The sequence below is a fragment of the Bombus pyrosoma genome, linkage group LG3 (assembly GCF_014825855.1).
Source record: "Bombus pyrosoma isolate SC7728 linkage group LG3, ASM1482585v1, whole genome shotgun sequence".
Lineage (NCBI taxonomy): Eukaryota > Metazoa > Arthropoda > Insecta > Hymenoptera > Apidae > Bombus > Bombus pyrosoma.
Window position 1 is genome coordinate 15,068,205 of NC_057772.1, and position 23,257 is coordinate 15,091,461.

Consider the following 23,257-nt stretch of genomic DNA (forward strand, 5'->3'; position numbering starts at 1 on the left):
GAAGTCCATATCCGGGCAGCATCTTGCACGAGGAACTTACAGCGTGAGGGAGAATTCGAGATCTTATTCTTCAACGTTGTCGCAACAGCTTGCGCGAAATAATCGCGACTATCGAAAGGAATCGCATACTAATTAACAATTTTACAGCCGCACTGAATTCTTACCAAGTCAGGATTTATTCGAGCGATGAAGGATTTTTAATCTCCGATTATATAAATTCTGAATTTAATTATCTGACTTTTAAATTCTTCATTGACATTCGTCTGCCGTTCATTTAATATTTACGATGAGAATATGGATTGGATTGAATAAATTATAGCTTTTAATCTAATTACAGGAGAATTTTAGTTTAAAGCAGTTTTGGCACGTTAAAAGCTGACGACATCGTTCTATGTAATTTTATATTTATCGCGACTTTGTCGATTGACTTCTGGAGTCCAGATCCAAACTATATATGAAATATGAGAATATGGCATGATTATAAATAGATAGTAATACAGTATTGACTTTCCAGTAAAACTTCCGATCGTGAACATCGTAGGAAATTAATAATTGACCATTCGCTTCTGTATATATGGTACGGTTGATTTTATTATCGCGTTGAAGCATTTTATAGCTTGTCGAAAAATATATTTAGCGACAGTATGTGACTTACGACATATAATACGGTTTGGTGGTGGGTTTCAAATAGAAAAAAAAGTATTACGGCCGGCAGTATATGTAACAAAGGTAAGAAAATAATATAACCAATGATATAAGAAATATTTACAAAAGAGGGTTACCCAATCTAACCCCAACCCATTTGCCTAGCTTTCACAATAATCGCACTAGCACCACTTGTATCTCTCTACGTCGATTAGAAACACCGTAGCTCATCTCTTCACCGTTTTTCTCACAGGACCCGCATCCCCCTTGCCGGAGCTTGTTGGATACAGCCGTTGCGGGTACGCGCTCGTGTTGAAGGGGTTGGTTTTTCCCCAGTGGAAGAGGCGACCCTTGGCTGTCATCGGATCCAGGCTGTTCCTTTATCCAGGTAAGTGTTCCACGCGGGATTTCGCCAATCCTCCCCTATGGGGATAAGAAACGCTTGGTAGAAACGGAGCCTCAGGCCTGTCGAACGTACAAGGAAAGGATAAGAACCGGCTTTATCTCATGCTCCGTGCTCGATTTCTTGCGAGTGCAATTATTGAAACATATATCATCATGCCGCGACGCTCAGAGATGAGATTCTTTGTTCGTGCTAGTGAAAAACGCTGAACCATTGATTTTTTGTGATACACGAGAGGTAGATCGAAGTCTAGCGAATTATATCAGCAGCAGTACTACGAATTTTTAATATTTATCTAGATATATTATACGGAATTAATTAGAATTGGAGCAATATGATAAAAATTAGTAGACGAAATGTTTGCTGTTATTTGATACAATGCTGCCAGAATATAGCGAATGTTACGTCTTGCCGAGAATATTTCTGGAATTTAATTTAAAAGGCGATTATTATGTTTGTAAAGTTTTGGGAAAATTTTATAGGTAATTTTCAGAGTGGAGTGGTTAAACTTTGGAATGGGATATCAAGATCTTATTACACAAATTATTCATGTCGTATGAATCATAAAAGAACGGCGGACACTTACTATCGGCCACATATGTATACAGCTTTTTGCCATACTCGTTGACGAAACTCACAATCTAACTTCGTAATTTTCATTCGACAATCAAAACTTCCGTAAACTCGTTTCAAGGAAGTCTCGACTTATAAATCTCACTCCTCTTTTCCTTTAACTCCGCTTCTCTCGATTGTTTCCCCGTCTTCTAACTACGACTTTTATAATTTCAACATCTAACGAAAGCATCAAGTGTTTTCGCTTTGTATGTACAAAAATATACAGAAAAGAATAGAATATTGATTCGAATGAGTGAAATTTATATTGAATAAATATTTTTAGTCTATTTATCAGGTAGACATTAAATTTATAAAAAATTTAGAGAGCAATACGATATTAAATTTTTTAAAAGAGGTTTGTAAAATATCCTGCTATTTGTTTTAATTTTATAAAAGACTCACAAAATTAATTTCACCTACAGTATTGCGTGCAGTCGAAACCCCGTGTAACAAAGTGGAAATAAATTTGTCTACGTGTTACAGTCGAGAATACAACAAAATCTCTCGATAGAATCATGGCTTCGTAGATACGAATGTCTCGTGAAAAGAAAACATCCCTCTACTGCAATCTCCAATATCGAACCACGATTTATGTTCAGCTTTGATTTATCCTCCGAAAGTTCCGTTAGACCGGTTACGCCAATCAATTGTCGGATTCATAGCCGCGATGGTCGAACGTTAGGTAAGATACAAGTATCTAACCCCATGACTGATAAGTGAACTTTAAATTGGATTTCTTTTTGCGAGCGGAAGCGCAACCACTTGAGGAGTTAACCTGCCAGATAAAGAATTGTCAGTTTGGATAAAAACATTCGTTTCGTTGGTTGTTCCAGGAGATGGAATGGTATGTCCTTGTTCGCTGATCTGTTTGCATGCCGATATTATATGGATAACCTAAAATGGTGTCGTTAAAAGAATCGGGTCGCTTTGATGAAAAGATGGGAAAAATTTTCGAAGAGATACGTGTACCACATATATTTTTCTCCTATCTCTTTTTATTAAGTCCAAAAGACAAAAATCTCATCCTTCGTGCTTAGCTGATTTTATAATCTTTGTAGCAAGATTAAAGTACATCGCATATAATTTTTATAATTTTTCTATTAAAAACCATCTAATTTTATTATTTGAACGACTTTCATCGCTCACTTTCACTTTCAATTACGATACCTTGGACGTTTTACGTAAACGTCTGCGAGTTCCTCCAGAAGATAAAAGCGCGTCAGTTTAGGGTGAAATGAAAACATCCAGGCTCAATTTTGTACACCCTCTGATCTGCCTCCGAACCCCTCCTGTCTTTTCCATCCTTCTATCCTGTCCACGAAACACCATGATTTATCTACGTTCTGTCCTTTATCCTTGCCGTGAAACGATTCTGTCACCATTCCTAAGTACGTTCCGCGGATCAAGAATTTCTTTCCAGGAAAGGATTTATCGCGGTGACGTGCAATTACAGTTTCGAACATCCAGATCCATCGGATCCACCGCCATATTGAATGATTGTTGTGTTGTGTTGATTGTGTAATGATATCCTAAAGCCACGATATTTCTCGAATAAACCGGTATATTTTGTTATTTTTCTCCTTAATCCTTTGAGTATTTAATCCGCACTTAGTACGAACAATACATTAGCGTGCTATAGATCTATATTTCATTGGAATCTTGTGGCCGACCTTTATAGGACGAAAAAGATTAATCGCTACGCGTGATGGTGTCGGTAAGTCGTAATTGTTTCACTGGAAAAGCTATTAGTTTTCTACGATGCGATTCGATCAGACTTTGATGTGGTCAGCTTGAAACTAATGACTAAATCGTTTATTATCGATTTTGGAGCAATTCCCGTTTTATCTATTTAATCGTCGAATAAAATCGATCTTCTATATTTAATTAATAAATCTGGTTCTATTTTAAAGTAATTTAATAAATAATGTTAATACAAAATTATAAAGTTTATAATTTATATAAAAATCTTGTTGTCGTTAAAAAATTCAGCAACGATCGTTGCTGCATAATGGCGTTGAGGATCGTGTCGGATAATCCACGATGGATCACGCGCGGAAAAAAGCTAATCACGTCTGTTGGAATCGATAGACGCGCTCGTCACAAAGGGAACAGGGGAGAGCTGTCGATCGTAAATTGCACCGTGCAAAAAACAATGCAGCCGGCATCGGTCGGGATGAAACTGGCGAAAAACGAAGTGTCTTGTTCGGAATTAATCGATCGGCAACTTTTCCAATGCTCGCTGCTCTATTCCAAAATGTACGACAAACAAAATCGAAAAGAACATACACAGGCAACGAAAGAGAAAGAGAGAGAAAGGAAAGAAAGCAAAGAAGAGACGAAATGTAGGAATTGGATAAATGGGAAAATCGAACGACATCGACTTTCGAAGCTGACTTCGCCTGGTTCGACGCGAGGGCGAAGAAACAACTGGAATAACGGAAGCATCGTTCCATGAATTTTAATAGTCGATTGCTCGCATAAAAAAGCAAGATAGAACAAGAGATAATAAAAAGATGAAAGAAGAAAAGAAAGAAAAGACGTGCGACAATAAGACAGAAGCTGAAACGATGTCGATGATTGGACAGAATCTTGAAAAGAACGACGAAAGTGAAGAAAGAGAGGTATGGCGCGACTGTTTTCCATGGTATTGTTCGCCATTTATAGCTCGGGAAATATTGAACGGTAAGAAAAACCCGATCGTCGACGAGGAACCGATAATTTAATTCCGAGCACGTTCGGCAAAGCAACATTCAACTTCGTCGTCATTTGATAAAAACGTCGGAATCAATGGCCATTTGCTACGGATTCGCGGGAGTCTCTGCCGATCGGTGTGCCGATATAGGCTGGCAAATAGCTGTGATACTGGTAAAAAGGTGCAAAATACCTTTGCAAATATCGCTTTGATCTCCCTTGAAAGCGTCAAGTCCGATGGAAACTTTCCTCGTGTTTTTAAGTTTCGCTGCAGTAGATCTGTTTGCGGATGTTTTCGATATATTAAAAATTATTGCTTTTCCTGCGAGTAAAGTGGGGAAACACGAGCGATTTAACCTGGTTATGGGGCAAACATCGATATAGCTTTTTATCTCGTTTCGATTAATAAGAAATTAATATGTATTCGTTATACATGAAATTAGGCTACAAATTAGGCTACACTTTGTAAAAGCCACCATGTCAATCTGACTCTCATCTTTAAGCACGTCGCCACTAATCCAAACTCCCTAGTTGACACCATGACCTTTATCCGATGGCACATCTTCATCAATCAACGACAAAGGCAATATCACGTAGCAAATTAAAACAAAAAGGTAAATTAAAAGTAACCACCGAATGACAACATCAAAGACCAGACGAATCAACTTCACCTGCTAATTAAGCCAAACGAACTTAAGCTGACGGAGGTGGATGCCAGGCGCAAATCACCGGCTGAAATTCACGAAAACCTTCTCATCCGGCGTTGCGGCCACGGAAAGTCGGAAAGTAAATAAGTTGGCCGAAAATGACGCGGCCGGAAGTCGGTGAACAGGGACGAGACAGGATCGCCCTGGTTGTTTGCTGTTGATTCAGCACGTTCGCCGATGGCGAACACCTGTTACCGACAACTAGTCTCGAGTTTAATCAAGCTCAGTGTTCCGAAGGAACGACCGTCAAAGCGCATCCTCCTTGAAATTAACGGCAATACCGCGGAAAAGGTGAATTTAGAGTTGGCCACGGGTCTCTTTGACGCTACCCTCTCATGTCGGCTAGAATTTGCCGCTTATGTCGGATGTCCGCTACAGATCCAGCGGTCATCTTGAATTCAATCCGATAGCGATTTTCGGAAAAGTGTGCCGATATCCGCTAAAGCAGATACAGGATGCCCCAGAATTTAATATTTTGACCACTGCGATCTCCTCGCAGATAATTGGACCAATATTATTAGTAAAATTTTACAAGTCACGAATTACAAGGTAATTTATCTAACAAATACGCTACAATAGTCAGAAATATTTAAAAAACAGCTTATGATTTTGAGATTTTTAAATCATAGAATAACACAAATGCATCAGAACAAATGAACCGAATAAGGCAAAGCTGCTGTAAACGTCCAGCATTTCCAACATTGAATAAAATTTACATTTTCCTCGACGATACTATTATAATGCAAATGAAGACTGCATAGCTAATCTCAAAACAAACTGATTCAAACCAGAAAAACATCGACAGTTAAACTGGCACGATCTTCGTTAAAAAATAAAAACTACCAAATAATCTTTTTGCAGCTACAAACCTCTGACACGGCAAAGCAACAATAGTAGACTGTACTTGGAGCGAAGAAAAGCGGAAAATTTCATTTTCCCCGGACGCTTCAATTATCCTCTCGTTTGCACATCCACAATCATCTAACATCCATCTACACCTGTATACACAAGACACACACACGGGCAAGGAAAATAAAACGTGAGTTGGTCGATTTGCGTTGGAAGTTATGAATTTAAATCGTCCAATGAATATTTATACGGTCATTCGGCTGTTCTCTGCATGGCATGTCCCGTTTGTTGCATCCTGCTCATAAGAAAGTCATTGGCGATTTAATGGCCACGCAAAAACTGCGACTCTAACGTATATATCAGTGGATCGATGGTAGTCGTACCTTGTTCATGACGAAAATCGCTCGTAAACAACGGGACATCGCCTTCACTTTGGTGAAACTTTTCACTAAGCCACAAAACAGCTAGTAACTTGTAAGCTAGTAACTTGAAGAAAAGCTTGGACAAATTCACTGACGTATGTAAAAATGGTATTTAGCGGTCCCGAGAGTATCTTTCGCTGAAACGAGGTCGGAATTTAGTTCTATGGTTATTAAGTCGCTAATAATTCTATACAATTTCGTATTTTGCGATAAATAAATTTATCTATATGAAGGACGGTGCTAAACCGGTTGGACAGAAAAGAAAGCGGTCCATTGCAACTATCGAATTGTATAATGTAATATTATGTATCCGTGTAATAAAATATACATCTATTAATGCAAAGTGGATATTTCGTGTTTTGCTTCAGAGTGTTTTCCATTTAAACAGGCCTAATATTCGTTGCCACCCAAAAGTTTGATTTTCTAATGTGTGACGCGCTTAAATTCATTTAACCAGGAAAGCTCGAATCCCGCGCGATTCCCTTTGCTGACAACTAGTTTTAGCGTACATATAAATTGCATTGCTCGAGCTACGAATTTAAATTGGTTTTTATGCTAGTTATAATAACTTAGCGGGGAAATATTCCAAATGAGTATGTTTTTCTAATATTTTCCTAATCATCTAGTTTGCTTTTCCACGACATGAAACTCTATAACTATGTATTTAGTATCTACCCAAAAAGCAAAAGCGATTTTAAATGACTGTGTCAATCGGGATGTTCATATTAGGATTAGTCTAGCGTGATGATACAGTTTAGTACAAATGGTGTTGACGGTTTTGTGATTTTCGAAATTGTTGAAATTGTTGATCAAATAACACGTTTTAAAGAGAAAATCAACGGCAAAAGCGTAAAATAACTAACGTGACCAAGGTGACGACCGCAATGGATAGAGAAACATCCAGCTTTTTGGCAATCCACGCTGTGGAACAGCGGTATTGACTGATTAGAATCGAATCACACGATAGAAACTAAACGGCGTTAATCAGAAAAGCCAGTGCACATTGATGGCAACGCGACCGCAAGATTTGTTTCTGATTGCGAGTCATTAAAGGGAAAGGCTAGCCAACTACAGAGCCAACTACTATTGAAATTGACCGTAACTGTTTAAATCGGTAGATATTTAATCACTTGCCGTTTTCTAATTACACGCGATGATTATTTTTGGTAATAGTTTAATGGTTGTTAATTTTACCGAGTATATTCTAAATTTGTTCAGATTTGTGGAACTTAATTTAACTAATTACGATGCAGCGATTTTAGGGAAGACGAATAAGAGGATAATCGATATAATAGCACAAAAAACATAATAATTGATAAAAAATTGACAATTAAAAAATCAATTCAAATATAAATCGAAAAATTAGCGGTTAAGTAAAAAATTATTGCCATTAAGATCATAATTTTAATTTTCAAATTGATTTCAAAGTTACCACCACTTTTATCGTCAGCTATTAACCCAATTAAAACTAATTAAAGCTTATTCAAACATAATTCCATTTAATAACAATTTTCGTCATTTTTTTTTTACAAGAAAGTACGCTCTTCACAATCAGATCATTTCAGCGATCGACATTAGCATTGTAAGAAAAAGTTTTCGGGATTGCTTAATGAATCAGAGCGTTGGCCAAGCTCCCTGTAGCCTGAAAAGCTTTCGGCAAAGTTTTAATTGCCCGCGACCCCGGTTTGCCCCATTGTTACTTTGCGTCGCGTCGATGATGTTATACAAGGTGTTCATCATTTATTAGGTGTTCAATAATAATACGGTTATATGCTATGAACAAGGAATTGAACTTTTTAAAATTTTTATATCAAGATGGGAAGTGTATTAATCTTTATCTGTGCATTAAAAGAGAATTATGTGACAGGAAAAGCTGGTACCAAGATTTATATAACCTTTCAAAAGGTAAAGCTGTATAGGAAATATTAATCAGATTATATTTTATTCCACTTCTAACTCTTCCTTCTAAAAAGTATTCTACTCGGTTTTTCATTAAATTATTCATTAATCACTGATCTTATTAAAACTATTAATTCTGTTCTGAAAATATAAGAAAATTCAAATTTTAATTAAATCAATCACATGCAATGGAGATTGGAATAATCAACTTGAATTACGATTAACCATCGAGTATATCATAGTATCGAATTGAGAATTCCTCGATATTCTCTGGATCGACGGTGGCTACAAGAAAATTTAAATTACATGAAAAATTTTAAAGAAAGAAATGCGATATTACCAATCATCGTAGATCTTAATTTAAAAGAAACCTTCGATTATATAGAATGAAATGAAACGTAACTTGAAATGAAATTCAGCGAACAAGCTTTTTCCAAACGACAATATTATCGAATTACACGAGTCTATGGAGATTACTTTCATAAGCAATTGTTCCCCAAAGGATAATGTTATCAGACAAACGCTCGTATATACACATTAGCGTGCAATTGTTTTCACATGGAAGCGAATCACTGGCAATTATTAATTCTCTCCCAAGTGAATACGTGGAACCCGGTAGTCCCATAAGAACTCCACGTAAAATATGATATCATACTCGAGCATGCACGAAAATTATAATGAATATACATAGGTGCTCAGTGCGCTCGTTCAAGATGAAATTGTATCAGGCATCTCTTTATGCGGACCCAGAAAGCAGTGATTCTGAAGTAAGAACTATCGTTTGCAGAGAGAAATCGAATTTACCGTAACTACCGAAAATATAAAACTCCTTCAGAAACAAAAATTTTTTTCGTATTATTCTAAAATTTTGTATTGTATTACTCTATCATAAAATAACATTGTATCTGTTGATTCTCACAAAAAAAGGTGAAGAAAGACATGCTTTTATTAAATTACATGAATTTATATTCGAAGCTAATTTTCAACGCGCTAGCGGCCATATATTGATACACTGTCTGAACGACATATTTCAAGTTCATAAAAATCTGAGATCTCCTTCAGGTGAGGGATTTATTCTAAATAATAATACCCATTTCTCTACACGCATTCCACAAAAACATGCGTTTGCACAAACACATACGATCCGCGAACATCTATCGTCACCCGGTAAGAACTCGATGCTACTGCCGCAATCCAGCGAGTGACGATCGCGATCGAATCGTCAAACCCGATTCACGTAGGCCGCTATTATTCGAATCGAACTACCCGAGGGATGTATTGCACGAATCCACGCGATCCAGTCGCGACGACCAAATAAAATCCGATTTGCATTGATGTTTTCCCGGATGCTTTTGGGAAAAACTCGATCGGTTGGTCGGTAGCCGCGTTGTTAAACCGCGAGCCGCGTTAGGCGTGGTTCACGCGGCGTGAAACGAACGCGGCGGGATTTAAAGCTGGCTCACCTCCGACCTGGCTCGCTCGAAACGTCGATGGACAGCTGCCACTCGTAGTTCCGTGTAATTAGATGACGCGACTCGGCTGCGTTTGTCACTGTCAAAAAGCCGGCAGAACTGTTGATCCTCCGGAATTTATCGCTCGAGAGGTAACTGCTCGCCGCGCCGTTTTGCGAGCTAACGCTCCGATACAATGAGTTTTCCAAAAGGACCGTCCACGTTTTATGGCGCTGTTGGTCATTCAGAACGGATAGTTGTTTTCGCAGCTTGTTTCGTTCAGAGTGCTCTACGATTAACTTTCTCGAGTGTGTGTCGCAATTGGGAGATTCAAGTGTGAAACTATAAAATGTATGTTTGTAGATCTTATAAAAATGTTGGGTTAGAGACAAGTTTAATGAATGAAGTAATCTCATAGATGATTAATACGTTATTAAAAGTTTTAACCTCTTAACCTACAGTATAGTGTGAGAGACGTAATACGTCGATGTCATTGATTTATTATTTACTTTAAGATAATAAATCTTTCTTGTTCGATGATCAATTGGTAATAATTATTTATCAAACATCTTGCAAAATAAAATAGGTTACACCTTACACACGCATTTATGTATCAAAAAACATGTGCGATTTGCACAACTTCGACCGCTCAGTCAAACCGTGAAATAGCTCGACGTGTGACCGACCATATTGTTGTTTACGGCACGCGCTATTCGAACTTAATCGTGAAGCAAAGGATTAAGAATCAAAGACCAGAGGTAAAAAACACTTCTTTCACTCTAATAAACATTCCAAAAATGATTCTTTACTTTTATCGTTCATAAAATTTCGTACGTCAGATATACACAATGATGATCTGTCTATAACAACCCTAAGATGATCGATGGTCAACCCCAGTCTTGCCATTCGAGTTTACCGAAACAAGTAACGCGACAACAACCGAGTCAAATTGGTCGTAACTAAATTTGATATCAATCATCCTGATTTTAGCCTGTCCAGAGTCTAGGCCAGAATGGATGGAACTAACTGGCGGGGGTGCGGTGTGTTATGCCCCGTCACGTCTGGGTAAACTCGTACTGCGTATCACTGGATTTCCAAGAGTCACTCAACAGTGTCATCAGAGTCAACAACAAGAGGACAGTCACCATCGCGAGACGAGGCACTTATATCTCGGCTTTCACCACCCCTGGGACAGAGACTTGTGGAAAAGTTGGATTAAACAGGTAAGTCAAACAACGTAACAGAACAATTTACAACGAGGAAATTTCGTTTCTATATATCGATCACGGTCTTAGACATTTTCTTTCTTTACTCTTTTCTGTTTTACTCCTTTTTGCTATTTCTTCAGTGATTCTGTGGCTCAAAGGAAAAATTGTATCAGCCAAAGCGTAAAGACAGAGTATGAGGATGGATATACAGGGAGTTTCAGATGGTCTCGATAAATTACCCTAAAAATTTAAACCTAAATAAAGTTTCTATGGTTATCGGTCAGTGGTTTAGAGGTAGTAGAATATGGTAGAAAATTTGATCGCTTGTTTCTGAAATATCCTGTATTTTAAAATTTTTTTTTAAGATTTTAGGGTTAGTAGATCGTAGATTTGTTAGAATAATGAACTGCAAGTCGAGGCAACTATTCAACAAATTTCTCACACGCGGATATTTAAACGAAAACTTCCCCACGACTGTACAGTTTTATCGCTCGTTTCTCCACATCGATATTAATTAATTTTAATCGTTAGCGTTCACAAGGGTTTTCGCGAAATTAATTCTAATTATCGATATTAAACTCTCCGCGGGTAGAAGACGCTCGGCCAAAACGTGGAAGGGTTTAATCGCCGAACGCGTTTCACCGAATTGCGGACGAAGGGGGATTAAACGAGTTGCCAATTTCAATTAAGAGCACGATTACAAAGAAACCGTCCCTTCGCCCCGAAGAAAAGCCATTCGGCTACGGTCAATTTAATTTCCAATCTAATTTTTAACGCTTGCTTCCACCCAAGAATATTCTATTCTTCCCTTAAAGAACCATCCCTAAAACAGAATGAAATGGAACGAAATGGAATTGAGCTCCGTTCGAATAATTTGGAATAAATATTTATCGTGGTCGCGTTCGCTCCGCGTGAAAGCTCTTTGCTTGTTCGTGGAAAAACTCGAAAGGGATATTTGAAATTTTGTCTCGAAGAGTTTCGAGATTGAAGGTGAAATTGTTTCGTTTTAGAGATTTTTCTATGTGCACTGTACGAATAGTTTGTATACGGTACGATGGAATGGGGAATAATGTGGTGAAAAAATAAATAGGAAATTTGAGCTAAAATTGGGAGGGAATAGAGTTTGAAAATTGAGGGGACACGTGTTTTTGTTTGTGGCAGTTTTGAGGGGAACCTTGTACGGCGAATTTTAATACAAGTTTCCTTGGACAATGTGCAAATATTAATAAGGAATAACCAAGGTATAAATACAATTTTTGTTCTAATAATGCATCCAATACAATTTATTATAAATAAATATAATTTATTTGACTTTGCAACGTGTGAGGAAGTTGTCAAATAAAATTGACTTTGACACAAAACTCTCACGCCGCAACTTTAGCAACAAACAGTGCACTGAAAGCAATATAAAAGAAGTAGAAAAGTAGAACGAAGAAGAAGAAGAAGAAATGAAAAAAGATAAAAAACGTGTCAAAAGTAAGATGACTTCCGCAAGAGGAATATCAAAGTCGAAATCAATCTTCGAGGGGCGAATGTTTGCCAGACAATCGCGACCGACTTAAACTTTAAGCTTCTGCCGGCGAAAGCAATTCCACAGAAGCTGGCTAGGCTAACTCGCGGAAGAATGAGCGATCCTTATCCTTGCCGCTTGAATTTTGCATGGCATCCTGGAAACGAACACCCTGCTCCTGAACCAGACGAACCGAGGCTAGAGGCTTTCGTTATAATATTCACAAAGCGAGAAAGAGTAAGAGAGACAGGTAGGGACAGTTGTGTGGAAATGAGGTGTAGCTATGAAGAAATCGTAAGTTTTCGCCGACGTTGCGGATAAGATAAGAGGATTTTTTAAATATTCCCTAGTTTTCTTATGAGCACGGTATAGTTTGAGATTTAGGTGCTTACGAGAAACGACCTATTTTACATTACATATATTACAAATTAAAAAACGTTGATATTAAAAATTAAGAGGTATAGGTACATGTGATAACAAATTTCTCATTTCGCGTTAAATTCAATCTCCATTTAAATGAGAAACAATACTTCATATACACCAACCTAGTTCTCATTCATGCCGTTTATCTTGAAACACTACATATTAAGCAACAATATAATATTTTATGTCCATAAAATCACTCCAAAATCAATGTCGATTCTCTGTATTCACTTAGACCTGCACTGCTGATTCCAACGACGATATTTCTGGAAGGTATAAAATCGACGTATCTCACAATAAAGCGGTCATTTCGAAGGTCCACCACTGGTGCAATATTCACGATCGTAGCGCACGTGTTCCTTCAGAATCGAGAATTCACCAACCGCGCGAGTCTGAACGAGATTCAATAAAGTACCTGGAGAGTCCGGCGGCCGAACCATCGAAGGAGATCAATGCTTTTGCATTTTCCGCAGACAGAGATCGTTATCCGTCGCTGGCTAGACGCGGAGGGAATCGAACAATCGCGTCGATATTTGTTTGAACGCTGGTCACAGAACTGACTTATGGGATTATATCCTTGCTTGTAGCAGGAAGCCATTGACCCGGGCAGCTCTAGCCGACTTCGAGGTCCGTTTCCTTAAATAGATACCAGTCGTCGATTCTCTCTCTGGTTGCATTCACCACGAGACCCGATACCCTGTCAGGAATAAAGAAAATCCGTGGGTTCAATAAACGGCCCGCTCTAGAATTCAATCGGCATCGCCCGCTCGATATTTCATATTTCCCGATATTAGTGCACGAAACTTCGTCGAGTAGTTTCTGCGTGCACACGCGGACGATTGCGGTTTCCGGAGCCAATAACGGGGGAGGGGGGTCACGACTCGATGATTACGATCGTGTGGCTCGTCGGACCGATGCCATGTCTGTTGAATGATGAAAAAGAAGTTTGGTCTTAGGGTTTAGGATTTCGTGGGTTTTGTTTAAAAATTGATAAATAAACGTGAGATATGTGGATCAAAGTATAGGAAGGCCATAAATTAAATCATCTTCTTCCTAGTTTACTACTGATTTACTTCTTCCTATTTTTCTGCTGCCGCACATATCGGGTTTGATATTCCACGCACTAGCTGTTAAATACTCGCAACGATATCTTTTTTTTCGTATCCTTATTCATCGAGCCGTCTGAGGCTTAATTATGTATTTACGGCACTTGCTTGTTCGAATCTTTTGTTACCTCGAAATAAAGAACGATCCTGTAGCACATTACAAAAATTAACATTCGGATGAAATCCGATCAAGCGAATAATCCGTAAGCAATTTTATAGCGAGGGAAACATTGACAAAGAGCAGAGAGGAAGCGATGCAAAGGGAAACGATTGAAGATAATACCGTTACGGGATGTCGATCCGGGCGGGCTACTGAATCAGAAAGGTGCACCGTACATTCGCAAATGAGGCCAAACACGCGCATCCGCCGCGTTTTGATGCAGCTTAATCGAATCGTCCCACCAATAACGAAGAGATGCCGGAGTTGCCCGTGTGCACCATAGTTGGCTAGGTGTTGTGGACACTAATCCACAGGGACCAATTCGATTTACGCGTTCGGGCGTCTCCGAAATTGTACCATAAACGCGAACGATTACCGATCACACACGGGTACCACCAGGTTTGATAGTGGAGCTTCGTGTGGTTCTTTGAACTTTGCTTGTGAAACTGGGTTAATTATAGCTGAAAGGAAACAGGATGAAATGAGGATGAAAATAAATGTCGCGTCGTGTGTTATTGTTTGCGAATTTCTGAATATTTTCGAGATTAGGTGCCATACTGATGAACGACTTTTCTCATTCTTTTTGTTATCGAACAGAAAGCGATGTGCACGCGGCAAAAAAAATTTCTAAATTCTTTGATACGACTAGAAAAATTCGATATTATGTAAATGGAATGTGGAATCTGTAATGTAAGGGATCACGCATATATCAATTTGCAGTATATAAAATCCATAAAGACGTTTCCCTCCCGAGAGGAGGTCAACGACGCGACGCGTCAAACGCCATGGAGAAATCAAAAGAAGGAGCTTTTATATCTCAGCCGGATAACGACGGAATGATCGAGAAATCGAAAAGAGCTACGAGAAGACAATTGGGAATAAGAAAGACGATGGTTGATGCTATCGAGTGATTCAGAGCACCGAAAACGGGAGGAATTCGAAATGATGCAAACATTGGCCTAAGGGCGTTGTCGGAATATGAAATCACGATGAACAAACTTTAATATCCAAATGTAGATCACGGAATGTCAGTATTGGCCGCAGGAAAAGACAAGAAAGCGGTTGGAACGTCTTTTGTGTTCCGTCAGAAGCGTTACGAAAACGTTTCGCGTTATTGCTTCTCTACGTATATATATACCTGCTGGCAAACTGCTAGTTATTCGGGATATGCGCGGATCGATCTCTTATCTTAGAACGATAGAAATCGCGTTGCCTGCGCATTTCCAATTCTTTCCAATTTATATGTCACAAAATCGTAGAAGCACAAATTTAAAAACTTGTTTTATTGTATTCTTTTGTATTTTTGTACTTATATACATAGAGAAAGAAGCTATAAATATTACGAGAATACAACAGTTACCTATTTTATTAGTTATACGTCACAATTTCGAAAATGCTGTAGCGTAATAATTAGACTACGGACATTTACGAAAATTCATAGTTCTATAAATACAACATTCTGCGTTTGTGAATAATTTCACAAAATGGAATGTTCGGGGTGAAAATGGTGGATCGTGTCGCAAAATGCAAATATTAGCTGGGAAATTTTGCAAGTATTTCGGACGCAGGTGCCCAGGTGAACTGGTCGGCATTAACTATATTAACTGGCAGACATAACATGAATTATGGAGGAGGATTTATCCCTTTTCCCTCTAGCAGACAGCAACTTTGATGGCTTCAAGTATCGACGTTACGGTAGTCGTAACAGCTTATAATCGCCTATTACCAATACTGACGTACGGTATTAGACAAATTAACTTTAAACAAACTAGTGGACAATTTGCTCTGTGAGCTTTGAATGCGTTCGTCGTAGATTATATATCCTCGCGTTTGCATATCGACATTACGACATACTCTTCTCATGCTTAATAATTCAACGATCTGTTGTTCTTAGTCCTTTGATGTTTTATACAAATATTTTGTTTCATAACGTGGCAGTTCATATAAACGTTGTTTTTTCTCGTCGCATGTAACAAAATCTACTGCTCCTCCGCGTTAGCGACCGCTCGGAACAGGAGATAAATGAGCAGCAACCGCATTATCATCGAAAAACCAGAACATGACGTGGATCAAAAATTAAACGATCTCAGCATCGTCGTTTCGTTAGGTCGGACACTTTGACGGGAAACGAGGAAAGCAGGAAAATGGCCAGCGCGTGCGTTGAATTATTCAGGGATGAGCCAACGACACACGCAGCTCGAGTAGGAGAACCCGAGCGCGCCATCCTATTTGTATCGTTGATCGGTGAATATTTAGCGACAATATTTATCCGAATCATGATCTCGTATTTCGTTCCAGTGTGTCACGTTCACGTGGCTACGTTCGATCACCGATCGTTCAATCGACTGAATCAAAATCAATATTCCTCGCAACAAATTCTCGTGACGCGTTGCTGCGGTCCCTGTTCGATCTGGCGAATACAAAGTTCTGTTTGCACCGCTTTGGTACGTGCAAGAAACTTGCACGATCATTGCTCACAAACTTGCACACTTCTGAACGGCAAGCGAGATATTTTGAGCTTGTGTATTGTTTTATCGATGGATGGACATGTACGATGGCAAGAGTTGATAGCAGCAGATTGAAGATTGGATATACGAAAGTTGATGCGAGCAGATACCAAAAGTCTCGATCACATTGGTCGAGTTATCTACCTAGATTCAAGTGATTTAAATTAATGGATCAAATTAGTTCCAATGAAACTTGAAACTAAATAGTATGAACTGTGCAACTGTAAATACACATAGCGTCAGGGAATTTAGAGAACGTAGACACTGGGCGATTATTCGCATCTCCTGTGCCACTGCATCATTAATTAATCGTATTCATTACGTTTCATGCCTGTGGGAATTCGGTGTGCGTCGCCGAAATCGAAGTGCCACGCATTCATACATACTGTTTTAGAACATTTGCTATACCAGTACGGTAAAACCGTATTCAAACTCACGGAAAATTAATCTAAATGCTGATTATCCGACGTGCAACGATAATTAACGCAACAAAAGGAAATTAACGTTATCATAAACGTTATGTGGGTAGGGTTCGCTTACAAGCCTTTGTTTCAGATGATTATCTGTTTGAACAAAATTTTCCACCGAGCATCAGAATCATAATAATAAAATATTCGAAACATATAAAATATTAAAATGCGATAACAAACGATACCTGTCCAATCGTCCAACGAACAAAAATCCTGTTCTACTCGCATTTCGCAAATCACTCGTTAACACACGACGCGTGTCTCGTTCAATTTCATACTCGTCGAATTTATTTCGTGGCCAACGATGCTTCCGCTGTAACGAGACATTAAAATTTCCCAGCCGGTATTATTGCGGGGCAGCGATGATACAACGATGCTAAATATTTAATTTATTTTTCGAACTCGAAAATTTACGTCGGTATTCTTCGGACGATATACGTATGTACTTCGAAACGAAAAATTGCCATTCGCCATTCGGGCATCGTGCTTCGGCCTAATTCCCATACGTTCGACGGTCGGAGAAAAGGAAACGACCCTTCGGGGGTTGGTAGAGGATGAACGAAACTATCAGACACACGAATGGCTGGAAATTAGGACTAGCAGTTTTTCGGCTATTTATTGCTCGGCCTTTGAAGTTATTCGAAAGCTTTCAGGAAGTTACTGTACCGCTCTCTTTCGGGTTCACGGTATAGAGGTAGATTTTGAGATTTGTCGGCGATTCGGTCAGTTCTCTACTGAGTCCTTGTGTGTTCAAATTGTAATGTGCACGAATTTTATTTCTTTCGATGTTTTATTGAATTTAAATGAAAAATTCTGATGGTCAATATCGGAATGAATAAAACGATGAAAAAAGGAGTAGAAAGATTAAAAAGCTGATTTTATAAAAATTGTTTTCCGTAGCTACTAAATGTAGCGGGGCTGTACATTTCCATTCTTTGTTCCGATAATCCTCCGAATCTGAATACTGATCCTTATGTCATTATACCGTTTCAGTCAAGAGACCATTTTAATAATCGTTTAATAAACTGCTTTCAATCGAGATTCTATACCGGATTCGGTACAATTAAACGTAAAGAAAACCGAGGCGGATAACGGTGCTCAGAACCGCGATACTTACAAGCGTCTCCAATTTCGAAGTTGTTCGAGAAGATATAAAGTTCAAATGGCGATTTCAGTCGTAAATCTTCGATTGGATCGTCGAGGTCTGCGGCGAAATCCACTGTAAATCGCGAAAGTTTCTTCTTAATCGCTGAAAGGCAGTTCGCGAAAGTTACCGCTTACAACATCCCTTCGATTTCCACCACCTCTCCCGATCGACCCCCTCAACCCCCTGTTTCTAACTGTTCGTCCTTAAAAGTCTTAACATCGTTCGAATGTAATACAGATGTCGAATTTTCCAGAACTGAGGAACTTGCTCGCGATCTTGGCGCGATAAAAAGTTGGTTATCGAGCCGATTGTTTCGACGTTTGATGGCTTTGGTTAAAATTGACGACGGAAGCGCCCACAAGTAGCACGTTTAAATTTCCCATCGTTGGAAATTTCCCACGATCGAAAGAAACGGAATATTTGATGGAATAGATTTTATTCTTCCTAATAGGTTATATGCTTTCTTTCTTATAGAATTATTGATTTTATACATGGCATAAACAGTACCATTCGCAGTGTATAATAACTTTTTGTATTACACGTATCATACAACGGAGCAATTCTTTTGCTTTTTTTTAAGCGGAGTTGAAACAAATTTTACAGTTCGCTCGATGCTTAGGAAACGTTTCATTTGTAAACTCAGTTTATTAAGCGAGAAGCAAAAAAATTGCAGAAAATGCTTCGTTTGAGGTTCAGACATACCGAGAAGGAAAATAGAAGAGAAGAAGTAAAAAGTAGAAATTCACCCTCTCTAAGTGAATTTCGTCAAAGCTGGACCCTTAAGAGGTTAATCCTTCCACGCTTCCTACGTCTGCCATTTCTTGCTCATTAATTCAAAAGAATCTTTCGAAACTTATCCGCAAAAGACCCGCGAAACGTTCAAAGATCGGAAACAAAAGGAAAAAAAGAAGTTGCTACTCGGCTTTCAGTGAGTCTCTTTGATTTATTTCCAGCTTAGGCATCCATCCCCCTTAGCGTGTTGAGTTTTCTCGCTTCGGCGTCGAGTGACATTCCGGCTTCCGCCATTATTCCGTCGGAGGATCGTCTCTAGAGGGAGTGAGTTACGGACACGAGTTCACATGAATTTCCGCTCGTTAGCAAGCACACAAAGAGGAGACACAAACGCGTCCAGAAGAGATCCGTCACCCTCCCTTCATCCTCGGCTTTTTTTCCTCTCTTCTGTGTAAAAATCGTCTTCAAGGGTCCTTGAAACGTTGAAGAGTACCGCGTGACACGATCAAAGAATACGTACTGATTAAAGTATACTCTTCCGGAGAAGCGTTCGCGCGAAACTATCGCGCAGAGGGTAAACTCGTCGAAGCTAAACCGCTTTAACGGCTGTCGTGTACGTCCTGTGTGTTCTATTTAACATTATTTTAACTCTTGAAGAATTAAAAAGAAAAAGGAGAAAGTTCTTAGATTGACAAAATTTTACTGTGTATGCACGCTGGACTTGCTGGTCGATCGAATAACAAAATTCTTCCAGTGCACGAAGTTTGTACTCTTAGTGAAGTACTGGACTGAAAATGTCCAAAATGTCTCACACGCGATGAAGTTCCAGAATCTTTTTCAATCTCCGACCAGCACCGGCTGTAAATCTTAAATCACGCTCGAACATTATTCAGCCATAGAACTCGTGCGACGTGCACAACCGATTGCGCGCTTCCCACCATGTCGTCCCCTCAAATTCAGACAATTTTAAAACTTTATAGAGGAGAGAAATTTCTCAGGACGCAGCTTTCCACGAAAACAGGCGTCAAATGACCAAATCCCGAATAACTACGTGATACGAGGTAAGAAACGACAAAACAGCATGTCGGTAACTGGCGTTCATCGTAGACGCAGGAAGGATTCAGAGAGGAAGAAAACCAGTTTTTGTCCTACGCTGATTTTTAAAAAATTCTCGCAGTGGTAAGAATCTTTTCCAGTTGCAAAGAAGCAGGCAGAAGGGTAATAACTCAGGTGACATTCTCGATAATTTGTCTTAATAATAAATATAAATATATATATGTCGGAGATGAAAGAACACCGGAGCCCTCCTTTGGAACTTTGGGAAGGTCCCGTAATGTTGTAATCTAGATTCTACCATAGCCGTAATTAAACCATTGTCATTCAACCCGATTGTACTTATTTGAGATTCGTGACAGTGAGCTTGGGCTCGAGGCGACAACCAGTCGCCAACGTAGCCGCGGTCAAGGGATGGACGTTTGTTTAACAAAGGTATAGAGTAACAGTATAGCTCTCCTTAAAAGAAATAGTTGCAGCGATACTTGACAATAGACATTTCAACGGTCTCTGTCCCGTGGCTCGCCACACGCAGACCCTGTTCTTCGGGTAAGATGGTTTCCAGATGTCGATGCGTCTCTGCAGTGCATGTTCAGCTAGCCTGAGGACCCGTTATAAATCTTAAGATTTAGTTAACTAAAGTCCTTCAAATGGACAAACAGTCTTTGTCCCAACTACGGGAGGATAGGGGAAACCTACTTCCTCACAAACGACGCTTCCCACTAGCAACTTTTCCTCAAGGGCGGCTAGCGTCCTTTTCTAACCACCGACATGGAAATTGACCAATTAACAGCAACGTCAATTTCCCTCACTTTCCGAACGAAGGCTTTCTCCACGAATCCGATGATCTCGTGCCCTTGGGCACACCCCATCATAGTTTTCCTCGGTGGCATCATCGCAACGAAAATTCACTCCTGCTTGCGACTTTATTAATGGAAAGGAATAACGTCTTCGCGATCTGTTAACCAAGAGTCGGACTTAGATTTTGTGAGAGCATACGTCTACTATCCCGTTGACCGCGAATTCGTTATCGAACCTAGGATCATTGTCATTAGCGTCTCGAGTATCTAATTACCACGGTTACTTGTCGATATCTGTAACAATCATACTTGCTCTAGTCAATATCTTCTCTATTGCATAACGACAATGTTTAATCACAACGAAGGTTTCTTTCACGCCCTTACCCCAGCTCTAATCCTAACGCTAACCCGACATATAAATACATTTTTTCCCAACTAAAAGTACATTTACACTTCCATAGTACTACTCTTTGACTTACAGCACAGACGAGTACAAGACAAAGCAAGTATCTCGTCTGTGGTAGTGGAAACGCGTGTTTTAGTTGAGGAAAAACTTTGCACTTCCAGGGAACGTCGCTTGTTCCCGTTGGAAAGTTACGAAACGGCTTTTAATCAATTTGTCGAGAAAATCACGTTTGTACCGTGTTTCAAATTTATGGATCAGCGTACGAAAGGAAAGATCGTGGTTAAAAGAATTGTTCGATGAAAATTATTAACAATCCGTGATTGCTGGCGCCATCTACAGTCGGTAAGAAAAGCGGAAAGAAGTAATTTGCGTTTGGCCGTAAAAGCAGCGATCTGTAAAGAGTTGAATTACTGAGAAAATAAATTATTTATCTAGGAGCGCTATTATAGCGTATTTACTAACAATGGAATTTAGCACAGAAAAAGTTAAACATTTTTGTTCAAGTTAATGTAATTATGACATGTTACTAGATTACAATTGCATTAGAAAAGTATCGTAATTTCTGTTAGACTGCTTTTCATAAAATATTTATTACGATCGCTACTTAAAAAATTTACATTTAGCAAATTCGGAATGTTAGATTTTCAAATTTTAATTCTAACGTAACTTCTTAAGAAGACTCCTTCTCGCGCGTAGAAGTCTTCTTTTACTTACAGTCTGAAAATCAGTATGAAATATTTATAAAGAAGAAAATCGAACACCAGACACTAATAATAAATAAGCTGAATTCCACTCCATTTGAATGCTTATTTATTTCTACAACGATGAAAATTTAAGATTTCTCAAAACTTTACACCAAGACACGTATCTCTGTATATTTCTTTTCCAATGTTGAATGTAATTTTCTTCGATTCTCCGTTGACCTCTAACTCTTCGAAACTTTATATCTCGCGTATTTTCTCTCCTCTTTTTCTCGAGGGAAGCTTAAAAAATATTTTCTACTCGCGGTAACATTCCTTTTCTATTATTTCTAAGTAAACTGGACTTACTTTATAATCGCTAGAAAATATTTTCACTATGTCGTGTCCAATAGAAAAGAAACAATTAAAATATTGAATTCATTAATAATATTAAAAATAATATTATATAGACTCGATGAAATTTTATTTATTTTATCTAAAAACAGAAGGTAACATTATCTATTACATTCCATTGCATTTATTTAAGCCGATGCAGAAAAATTTCTCTTCAATTCTTCTGCATCGGCTATTTTCGTCGCTCAGAAATCGATCCAGACGAAACAATATCCTGCACTGATCTCTTCTTTTTCTCTCTTCACATTCTCTTCTGTGTCTCTGCCATGAGACGCGTTACCTTTCCAAATTGACGATCGTTCGTGATCAAAGTGATTGACCCTGCAGAATCGGTGCCGATGGCCACGAAATTCGTCGACCCGTTTTTACATTCCGAAAGAGTCCGACTAAATTACGAGTCTCATAATTCATCGCATCGTACATCGATTTGAAAGCTCTCTGGTCGATGCGCATAAGCGAGAAAAAGAGAAGGAAGGAAGGACCGACAGGCAGAGACTCGTCTTCGCTTCGGGGCGAATCCAGCCTCGGGTGGCTGGAAGCTTCGAATTGCGGGCAGAATGCGTCCGTTCGAGCTAGATGCTTGCTCTTCCGATAAAGATATTAAGTAACGAACTGGATCGACGAACGGGACTGCTCGTTTTTCCAACGTTTTCCTTGTCTTTTCCTCGCTCTGACACGACAACACAGATATTTCTTCAGTTGATGGCGCTTCCAGGTTATTAGGAAGCTTAGACAGACGTCGTGACGTTTTTTTAATGCTAATACCGTTGATGGAACAACGAGGAACGGGTTAACACAGTTACGTTATTCAAGATAATGTAACAAAACAAATAGAATATGGTATTTTTATTGGAAAATAATTATTTCGATAAAAATTTTATCACGATTTGTACGATTATCGTGATGTTGTGATAGAATCCTTTAAAACTCACAAGGTCCTTAAATATCAGAAAAAAATT

General features: G+C 38.9%; 1 protein-coding gene across 4 annotated transcripts in view; it reads left to right on the forward strand.

Annotated features, from left to right (window-relative positions):
- Window positions 1-23,257, forward strand: part of LOC122565811 — an 80,672-nt gene that overhangs the window by 30,333 nt on the left and 27,082 nt on the right. For 3 of the 4 annotated variants that reach the window (XM_043722167.1, XM_043722169.1, XM_043722168.1), the window contains exons 3-4: window positions 899-1,033; window positions 10,673-10,905. In XM_043722167.1, coding sequence (XP_043578102.1) covers window positions 899-1,033; window positions 10,673-10,905 — 368 coding nt within the window. The remainder of the gene's footprint in view (window positions 1-898; window positions 1,034-10,672; window positions 10,906-23,257) is intronic. The other variant, XM_043722170.1, reaches the window with a different exon arrangement.